Genomic DNA, 9,922 nt, shown 5'->3' on the forward strand with positions numbered 1-9,922 from the left:
CTTTTCCCTGGGGCAAACCGTTGCTCAATACCGCCAGCTTTGTACTGAAACAAACAAAAAAAAAAAATCCAGAAGTTAACTGAGGCTGCTGCTCTGTCATAACCTTAGACACAGTTTAGAGTTTAATTTTAAACCACAGTTTGTCCTGAACACACAATCTTGTCTCTTAAAGCCAGCTGCTGTGTCCTGACAACCTATAGTTTTATATGGAACTGTAATCAAACAAGTGCTACTAGGTGTCACTGCATCTGAGTTGTTTAACTTGAAGGAAAAAAGGTAGTGCTGTTGCAATTTGTCGGTTAAATCACTTCCCTCACTATCTTCTCAAGCCACTGGGTTGGTTTAGAAATTTCAACAGTTTCATTCTCCCCAGCTACATTTACACCAGCACCAAACACACATCTCCACTGATGAGAATGTACAGCTGAGTCACTTTTTAATAATCTGAACAACTCACTAGTTTAAATTACTTACTTTCGCAGAAGTTATAAATTCATGAGATACTACCAGACAACACAACACACAAAGCACCATACAGTGTATGTACAGTACATGGAGGACAAAGTTAAGCTCAGCAACTTATAAATGAAGAATGTTATCATTATTCAGCTCTAACAGCTAAAATGCCTATGGGATCTTTACAGTACGGTCAGATTCAGATTCTCATTTAAAAGCCAATAGAGACAGCTTTCCAATACCTATAACCAAAAGAGCAACAGTTTCCTGCTACACATATTCTGCAACTGCTCACCCACATACCTGTATTGCCGTGCTTTGTCCATGTATTCATGCTGTTCCATCATGACAGACTCAGCTGCTGCAACATCAATGATGTTTCTGACAGGAAATAATGGTAGGTTTATTAAAACGCCTACATGATTTGCTGCATTGCTATCATGAAACGTGCTGGATCTGGCTCAACTATAGTGTTTTAAAAGGAGTGGCTTACTGTGCTGTCTTAGTGAGGATGGATGTAAGAAGGGCCTGTTCGTCTGTTCGTGCTGAAGGGACACTAGTATTGGCCCAGTCAGTCCCGTTTGGGGGTTTGCTGACAGGGTTCGGGTGGGGGATCAGCGGCTTACGATCATCATTCCTCTAGAACAGGTCAGTCAGAACATAACTGAATGATAAGGATGTGCTTAGCTCATGACATTGTTATAGTTATGTAACAATTCAATAAAGTTCACTTTTTAATTCAGCATGAAATTAAGCATGATAAAACCATAACAGTTGAGACTGTTAACTCAAACAACTGAGTACTGTGTTACTCATAAGTACATAGGAAACAGATAACAGTACAAGCCTTGCAGACAAGGTTGTAAGGCTCACTTTATTAGTTCAGAAACAGGAATGGACACACAATCATTTGACACAGTCTGTCAGTAACTCACTCAACTCGAATCCTACACTAGTTTAGCTGATGCCAGTAAAACTGGACTCCTAACTGAATCGCTAATCAAGTTCACACTGATTTCAACCAACAGCACAAAGTTGACTGAAGTTGCCTGGTGATTATCTCACAAATAAGAATTACATTTCGGACTAATATCTATTATATGGGTATAACACAAGGTATTTATTTTTACTACACTCGGATTAATACTATTAGGATATTATCAACTGCGTATGGGGAAAGATATTCGGCATGAAGAAAGAGCTGGCTTCTTTCTGTGATCTAAAGATAGCTGAGGATTTTAAGGGTCATATGACACAAAAAACACAAGAACGTGGTGGTATGCTGAATGAACTCGCTTTTGTTGTAGGACCTGTTTATGCAACCAATGAGTATTTAGAGAGTTAGCATTAATTCGGATGGGTTTCGTGAGACCATCCACCTCAGAAATAAATCGGCACGTACTACTAATGGTAAACGAGGCTGTAAGTAAGTTGTCATGTCTACACATTTCTACTAAATGTGTTTCTTTGCTATCAACTTTCAGCAGTCTGCATGGGCCCAGGCCCAAGACCCGAAGGATTAAGCCATCAAGCATGCTAAAGCTGCTTTTTAGCTGTCATATCACCTCAACAATTAAAAAAAAAAAACGACCACTCGTTAACGTAACGTATTGCTCAAAGGAACTGTATGCATGAAACATTCTTAACAGATAAAACAATGCAACGTTATTTGTATCTTAACATAACATCTTGTAGTTATCGGGACATTTTAGCCAGCTAGAAGCTAACGTTACCTCCTCTGTGGTTTCGTTCTCGCTGCTGTAACAGCAACCCATGGCAGCTACACAACCCGGGTTCCCCTGTTCGCCGTGAGAAACGACCCGTGATTCTCCTCTCTAGCAAACATAAAACTTCTCTCCTGCGACCTTTTTAATTTAGCTTCATATAAAGGTATGAAGCCACTGTCAATAGCAGCTCCTCGGGCGAGCTATCACATGACAACAACTCTGGTGCAACAACATAAGGACTACTTCCGGTATTTTAGAAGCGGCCATGGCCTCCATCACGTGATGGGGGATTTCAAACGTGAGCTTTGTAGTAAATATACATGAACCAGACCTGGACCTTACTTGATAGATAGCTAGATAGATAGCTAGATAGATAGCTAGATAGATAGATAGATAGATAGATAGATAGATAGATAGATAGATAGATAGATAGATAGATAGATAGATAGAATACGAGGGCACCCATTAAGCCAGCTGTTGTGAGGACTCAAAAGTAACCGTGCAAAGGTGGGTCCTTAGCCAGGAAAGAAGTGGAAAGGGATGAGGATCTGACACAAAATGACTTTAAATTGCATCAGTTTAAACTCAGTTACTCATAATGACATTGTGAAAACAATTTTTTTGACATTTTTAAAATTTATTAAAAATAAAAACAAATATCAGACCCATTGCTGTGGCACTCCAAATTATGGTCATATATTTTCTTTTAATTATCCTTGAGATGTGTCTACAGTTTCATTGGAGTTCAGACCAAGCCATAAAGTCCAAGGAGCTCTCTGTAGAGCGCTGTCAATTACGCCTATATGATAGAGATGGACATGGTATATGACAGTCTATACAAAACAGCACTTAGTAAACTCTGAGAGCATGTATGAGGAAAGACATTCTCTGGTCTGATGAGAAAAAATATGACTTATTTGATAGAACCCATAGACATGTCTGATGAAAACCACATCACCTGCTAATACCGCCCCCAGTGAAGCTTGGTACTAGCAGCATCACGCTATAGGGGTGTTTCTCAGCAGCAGGGACAGGAAGATTCAGAATTGAGGGAAGGATGAACACAGCCAACCCTAAACCCCATTGAACATCTGAGACTGAAGATGGAAGTTCACACTTATTATCTGCCCAAATACAGACTTCCTCAGGAAGACTGAATGCCATAGAGGCTTCTACAGAGTACTTTGTTAGGGTTCTGAATACTTTGGCAAATGCAGGATTTAAATTTTTGTAATATAAATATTTTCACTTTGTAATTAAGAGTTATTGTGTAGAGTAGGAGAGTAAAGTGATGGGCAACAATAGAAATGTTATCAATTTAAAATTAAATCAACATCAAAAAATAAGGGGGCTCTAAATACTTTATTAAGCCACTGTAGTTACTGTTTATAATCTTAAAATAAACATTACAGGTGTAATAAAATATGTGGTATTAACACACTGCAAAGTTGTAGGCTACAGAAGGAAAGTATCGGTCCAACCTGTCCTGTCTCCTGTAGTGAGATGCAAAATATCTCATAAAATTCAATATATTTCAATTCATAACAAGGTGCAACTGAGCAAAATCAAATGGACAGCAGCAGGAGAAGGGAACAGGATGAGGCTTGTTGGTGCACACATGGCAGTGTCTCTGGAAAAAAGATGAAAGGGTCAGTGACGCCCTCTGACTCAGTGTGATGACAGAGTACCAAACACTGCTGGGGGGGGGCATTAAACCAAGCATAGGAGGATTTCTGAATAAAATAACAATGATTAGGCCTGATCAGACATTTTTAAAAATGTAGCACACAACAATAAGGCTAATACTTAAAATACTGATCAATATCAGAAAAGTAACTATGGTAGTTAAGCTAAAGCTTTCAGATAAATGTAGTGGAGTAGCACAGTATTTGAGTTTGAGATATAATGGAATAAATTCTCTGTAGGTACACTGAAGACTATGTAGCCTACTGCATATCACTGCATCAATTTACTTTTCTCAAACTACATTTACACTGTACATAAGTGCAATTTTCAGGCACCTGTACTTGAGTATTTCCATTTCCTGCTACTTCATACTTTGACTTCCCTACATTTTAGAGACAAATATAGTTTTACTTAACCTTTACTGCATTTGGTAACTTTAGTTGCCTTTCAGAATCAGATTTATAAAACAAACTGCAGTTTAACCATAACACACTACACTGCCGTCGTAAAGGTGGAGGCAGCGCCGGGAGGCACGCAGCAGTGTGGTGGGATAGGAAGATGACTGGGAGGCGCCTTCCCTCTAATTTAGCCCCGTTTCCTCCACACCTCATTGTTTACCCCCACAGGCCGGTCAAGACCAGGCAGAAATGCCGAGAGACCCTGTGCTTGTTGGAGCAGAAACGATGTCTGTGTTTCTGCTCAGCCTTAGTCTGCTGTTGTGGGTTTGTCATGCTTCTGACACTGTGGCTCCCGAACGCCTCGGCCCACTGTCGCTCGGGCTTAGCCCCTCGGTCCGCTCGGTGTGTAAACCCATCCCGAGCACCCTGTCTCTGTGCCACGGGATCGGTTACAGACACATGTGGATCCCCAACTTGCTCGGCCATGATTCACTGAAAGAGGCCCGGCAGCAGTCGGCAGCCTGGCTGCCCCTCATCTCCAAGCTCTGCCACGGGGACACCAAGAAGTTCCTGTGCTCGCTCTTCGCACCGGTGTGTCTGCCCGAGCTCAGCGGACCAGTAAGACCCTGCAGGAGCCTTTGCGAGGCCGTGCGTGATGGCTGCGTGCCCGTGATGAGCGCGTTCGGGTTCCCCTGGCCGGAGATGTTCAACTGCTCCCGCTTCCCGGATCCGCGCGGAACCGAGCTCTGTATCGTGGCATCCGGAGAACAGGAGGAGCGGACGGCGGAGGAGGTGAGGAGGGAGGAGGCGCTGAAAGGTCAGTGGATGGATGTTTGTCAGCTTTAACACTTAAACACAGCCGCTGATTGAATTTTCACCATTGGTGGGAAGTAACTCAGTACATTTACTCAAGTACCGTATTTAGCCTAAGTACAGTTTTTTTTATTTATCTGCCTACTTGAATATTTCCATTTTCTTCTAGTCTTTCAAAAACTACTTGGACTTCACAACATTTCAGAGGCAAATATTGTAACCTACTTTTACCCCACTACATTTATCTGATAGAAAGAATATTTATGTGATAACTTATTATTATTGTTATTAGTCTGCCTTTCAGAATCACATTCAAAATACAAAATATAGGCTAATTAAGATTTTATTGATCCTGGGTGGATAATTGACAGGATTTCCTGTAAGCCTATAAAATACAATGCATACAATGCTTGTGATGTCTTACATATTTGTATTTGGGGCTACAGTTCAGATGTTTATGTACTGTTAAATACCTGTTTGAGCCTTAAAGGGGTAAAATGATCCAAAATCTCATTTAAAAGTAAGTTAGAGAAAAGGTCACAAATAATCAAATCTACATTTATACTTTAGTCAGGCTTTAAAAATTTACACCACCATACTGTTAGTGGTGGGTATTGTATATTTTTGTATGGTGCCCAAATTAGAGTTCTACTAATATTAGCATACCTTCATATCATTTTTTTTGTATCAGTGCTTATTTCTGCTGATAAATAACAAGAAATGGGTCTTTAAGATTGCACAGCATTACCTAAATCTGTGTTAGCCTCAACAGTTCAGTCATGACCATTATATACTGCCAGAGACTGTGCTGTATATAATGCATGGTATAATGCACGTTAACTTTGAAAGTAATTTCTTTATTTTATTCCTTTTTGCTTTTCTACCTGCACTCTCTTCTTCATCTCCCAGGAAGTGTTATCTGTGATGCCTGTAGTCTGGCTGCTGAAGGGGAGACTGACATCCAGGAAAACTTCTGCCACAGTCCATATGGTGGGAGCAAAGTGATATAGACACAGAATACATCTCTTTTTTCTTTTGAGAATGGGACAGTGCACAGCATAACCTTTTTTATTATTATCTAAATAAAAAAGATATGATTCTCACTTAATAGGCTACAGAACAAACAATCTACTCAGATAGAAGGGTTGTTTTACATTGCGTCTAAAATGACACCTGTTAAATAGTTTTTTCCTGATCTCAGCATTCAAGATGCGTCTGGGCAGTGTGTCCACGGTGGGAGGGGACCGTCTATGGCCCGCAGCCGCATCCTGAGGTGGGCGGGTGGAGATGCAGAGAGGGCAGAAGGCATTGGAGGTGCAATGGCCCACAGCACTTTGTGGCTGCAAGAAGGAGGCGCCTGTATTTGCCCTGGATTAGATTCTGCAGAGATGAACAAAGATAGAGATCTTGGTGGGGGACACTTAGATAAGAGACAAGCAGCGGAGGGGGAAAAGTTGGGAAACGGGGCCCTGGGTGAATGGTATCTGGCCCTGGCCCAGGCTGAAGAGGGAAGACTGGTGTTGACTCGGCTGATCAGGTGGACCAGAGCAGACAAGGAGCTGAAGAAGTTCATCAGAGCTCTCCTGAAACAGCCCTGTGCAGAGCAGTGACAGGCAGTTATCAACCACTGCGGTCCTGTCTCATGGGTGTTGCTTTGTGGTCATATGTGGTGTGTAACAGTTTCTAACAACAACAACACTTTACAGTAATGAACATAAAATTCACCAACAATGAATAAGGAACAAGTCAGAACTACAGTGAATGCATCACTGGAGTTAGATACTATGTAAATGAACCAGTGTCAAAAGAACAGTCTGTTAATCTGCACTTTCTTGATTAATTGTTCCTGATTAACTCTGAAAAGGTGCTACATGCAATCAATAACCAATCAAAGCTTCATTGTACACTACATACTAGCTGCTGTGCAATCTAGTGCATCACATCGAATTGCTACCAAATGCATAAATATACCATGATTAGTTTACCATTGTTCACCATGTTTGTCTTTGCTCAAGCAAGAGCCGCACAACCTGATGTTGGTGCACACTCCTGTGACGTTATGATTTACCACACAGTTCAGGAAATCTCACAAAGGCAGTACTGGTAAGGTGTTACTGCAACAGTTACTACAACACATGGCCTGTGAAGACCAATGTAAGTCCAACTGAGGCAGTGTTTGTGCACTTTTGGTATTTTTGTGTACATCTGTGTATATACAGAAGACACAGTGGCTTTGGTAATACTTTTGGTACTAGACAGATTCCATCACACATATTGTATTGCTACATATTTGAGTGAAGTGTAGTTGTTTCTTATCACAATCTTGTAATACTTTTACATACACCATGCATGTATGTTTTTCTTTGACTCTTATAGTTCACAGCAGCAATGTCTCAGTAGTTTGAGTGAAAACAAGGGAGTGATTATCACGTTAGGATGTTAAAATCTGAGATTACATCAAAAAGGAAGCAGTAAGAAAATGGGAAGGACAGGAAATGTGATGCAAACATTCAATAAGTTAGATTTGAGGTTTTGCATTTTAATATATTTATTTGGACCTTATAAGATTCTGTTGTAGGTTTTAAATATTTGCTTGATTTTTTAAACATTTAAATATGTTTTTTCTATTATTTTGGATTGAGTTACATTAGATAATATTCAATAAATCAGCTTTGCTTTCTGTTTATGTTTTTCTTGATCTTTCCATTATGACTTAGTAATGAAAGAAACTGGACTCCATACATCCACACACAGAAAACACACCTGCTGATGCTACTCGACATATCAAATGTCAGTTTCACACTGCCTCTCTCTGCTCGTTTCCACAGTGTGGGCCCTCTTTGAAATATCTGTGCAAGGCGCTCTCCCCATGTCTGATCAAAAACTGATGTTTAACTGTGGTAAGGTTAGTTATGTTGCTGTCAGCGTCTGTTATTTAAAATAATTACAGGACATTCACAGTCATCCACCTGATACATAAATTATTTATATCCCCAGGTCTCTTACCTTCTCTTACACACACACACACACACACACACCACCTCTGTCCTGTGCTTGCCTCAGCTGAAGAGCCACTGTCATCTTTGTTATTATCAGCACTACTACTTCTGCTTTCACCAAACTGTAGAAACCAGGTGAGTTTTTGATTTTCACTCACAGGAAGAGAGACTTTGTTTTGAAGCAAATATGTTGTTATAGCATTTGTTCTGCTCGGTGCAGGAAGCCAGTAGTGTACAGTTACCTTACATATTAGAAATACCTAGAAAGCAGCAGCATTTTCTCTTTGATCCATCAAACAAGTGAAGCATGAAATACTTTCTCTGTTCAGAGCTCATCTTGCATAACTAGAAACCAGAAGATCTTTCATCTCAAAGTGATTATTAAAAAAAAGTGATGATTTTGTTAAATAAAATTGTCATTATTATTTCTGTCTCACAACAGTCTTATAACAGTCAACAGTATTCTTTTATGTGTTTATGATTTTTCCTTTGTTGTATCAATATTTCAACAATCGTGTGAACTTTCTGTAGTTTTGCAGTAATTGTTTGTAGCTTTGATCATTTTATACATTTAAAACATAACCAAACTTGCTGCAGAGCCTTGATACTACTCATAGTAACAATAAACTGAGGAATAATGAGTTTGCCCCTTTCAACATTGTTAAGCTTTGATTATTAATGAAAATGGTTATCTGAAATGACTCAGTCTTAACCCCTGTTTTGAGATATTTAGTGCAAACATTTTGCAGCTTTAATACAGAATGGTATGCCATCGATAGGTACATTGCTGCTACAGAGAGGGACTATAGCAGGTCAGGAATTTGGACTAAATAGTGGCACTCAAGGTCAACTGAAGGTCTTGCTGCACCTCTGTTATCCCTGATGACTAATGAATCTACCTCTGTGTGTCTGTATGAGCTAGGATGGTGTCTCCTGCTGTTGCTTTGGCCTTTCTTCCCCTCCTGCTGACATTCATAATCAGGTACCGCTACTACTTTGTGCTGTTCTACCGGGCAGTCCTTGTCAGGATATGGCAAGACTGTGTTACTGGTATGAGTCGAGAGGAGCGTGCCTACCAGTATGTTCTCACTCATGCGACCCCTGGAGATCCTGACAGCATCCTGGATGCCTTTGATGTCTGGTGCAGCAAGGTGGAGTATATCAGCAACATTGGGCCTAAAAAGGGTAAAGAGATCACTTAGAGAATCCAACAAATTTTCTTTTTAATGGAACCATGACTCAAATTTCCTTAAATTAAACCAATACTGTATGTGTGTTTTTGTATTTGTCTGGTTTGTCTGTGTGTAGGGAAGATCCTGGACCGGCTGGTGATGGAGCAGAGCCCTTTGGTAGTGCTGGAGCTGGGTTCCCACTGTGGGTACAGTACTGTGAGGATTGCCCGGGCTTTGCCACTGGGTGCCAGGCTCTACAGCGTGGAGATGGACCAGAACAATGCTGACATCACTGAGAAAATCATCCGCCTGGCAGGGTTTGATGATGACACGGTGAGAAAGCAGATACAACATCTCTCTGTATGTATGTCCAGTGACCAACCTGCAGGCAATCACATCTATTTGCTCTTACATAAACATTTTTATCTAATGTATTGATTATGTATAGTTGATATACATTTGAGACATTCACACTGTGTGTTCTCCAGGTAGAGCTCATTGTGAACCCATCTGATGAAGTGATCCCTCAGCTGCGGTCTAACTATGGGTTGGAAAGGATAGATTTTGTCTTTATGGACCACTGGAAGAAATGCTACCTCCCTGATCTGCAGGTACCACAGTAAATTATGTATGTAGGAAAACATATTTTATTGTCCTGTCTGTCAGAAGTA

General features: G+C 40.5%; 3 protein-coding genes across 4 annotated transcripts in view; 2 read left to right on the forward strand and 1 right to left on the reverse strand.

The window, feature by feature from the left end:
• The window catches only part of lamtor1 (late endosomal/lysosomal adaptor, MAPK and MTOR activator 1), a 2,856-nt gene extending 433 nt beyond the window's left edge, over nucleotides 1–2,423 (reverse strand). The window contains exons 1-4 of the mRNA XM_020619984.1: nucleotides 2,190–2,423; nucleotides 950–1,095; nucleotides 760–837; nucleotides 5–44 (exon numbers count right to left, since the gene is read on the reverse strand). Of these exons, the coding sequence (XP_020475640.1) occupies nucleotides 5–44; nucleotides 760–837; nucleotides 950–1,095; nucleotides 2,190–2,231 (306 nt within the window). The 5' untranslated portion in view covers nucleotides 2,232–2,423. The remainder of the gene's footprint in view (nucleotides 1–4; nucleotides 45–759; nucleotides 838–949; nucleotides 1,096–2,189) is intronic.
• Nucleotides 2,424–2,764: 341 nt separating this feature from the next.
• LOC109971614 (secreted frizzled-related protein 2-like) lies at nucleotides 2,765–6,352 on the forward strand. Its single transcript, XM_020619985.1, has 3 exons — nucleotides 2,765–5,084; nucleotides 5,990–6,070; nucleotides 6,282–6,352. The coding sequence occupies exons 1-3, from the start codon at nucleotides 4,517–4,519 to the stop codon at nucleotides 6,350–6,352; spliced, it is 720 nt and encodes a 239-aa protein (XP_020475641.1). The 5' UTR covers nucleotides 2,765–4,516.
• A 1,764-nt stretch (nucleotides 6,353–8,116) lies between these two features.
• tomt (transmembrane O-methyltransferase) lies at nucleotides 8,117–9,875 on the forward strand. 2 transcript variants are annotated; one of them, XM_020619972.1, is made up of 4 exons: nucleotides 8,121–8,214; nucleotides 9,002–9,264; nucleotides 9,388–9,584; nucleotides 9,740–9,875. In XM_020619972.1, exons 2-4 carry the CDS (start codon nucleotides 9,003–9,005, stop codon nucleotides 9,872–9,874), a joined length of 594 nt encoding a protein of 197 aa, XP_020475628.1. In that variant the 5' UTR covers nucleotides 8,121–8,214; nucleotide 9,002; the 3' UTR covers nucleotide 9,875. The 2 variants fall into 2 exon arrangements, with proteins under 2 accessions (XP_020475629.1, XP_020475628.1); XM_020619973.1 differs by having other exon boundaries at nucleotides 8,117–9,264; nucleotides 9,744–9,835.
• The last annotated feature ends 47 nt before the right edge of the window (nucleotides 9,876–9,922 follow it).

Source organism: Monopterus albus, unplaced genomic scaffold, assembly GCF_001952655.1.
Source record: "Monopterus albus unplaced genomic scaffold, M_albus_1.0 scaffold229.1, whole genome shotgun sequence".
NCBI classification, from domain to species: domain Eukaryota; kingdom Metazoa; phylum Chordata; class Actinopteri; order Synbranchiformes; family Synbranchidae; genus Monopterus; species Monopterus albus.

Excerpts from the sequence above, each read along its gene's own strand:
- LOC109971614 (XM_020619985.1), top strand. The coding sequence starts at position 4,517 with ATGCCGAGAGACCCTGTGCTTGTTGGAGCAGAAACGATGTCTGTGTTT. Across the intron at positions 5,085-5,989 it reads GAGGGAGGAGGCGCTGAAAG|GAAGTGTTATCTGTGATGCC; the intron begins GTCAGTGGATGG and ends TTCATCTCCCAG. Across the intron at positions 6,071-6,281 it reads CTTCTGCCACAGTCCATATG|CATTCAAGATGCGTCTGGGC; the intron begins GTGGGAGCAAAG and ends TCCTGATCTCAG.
- tomt (XM_020619972.1), top strand. The coding sequence starts at position 9,003 with ATGGTGTCTCCTGCTGTTGCTTTGGCCTTTCTTCCCCTCCTGCTGACA. Across the intron at positions 9,265-9,387 it reads CAACATTGGGCCTAAAAAGG|GGAAGATCCTGGACCGGCTG; the intron begins GTAAAGAGATCA and ends GTCTGTGTGTAG. Across the intron at positions 9,585-9,739 it reads CAGGGTTTGATGATGACACG|GTAGAGCTCATTGTGAACCC; the intron begins GTGAGAAAGCAG and ends TGTGTTCTCCAG.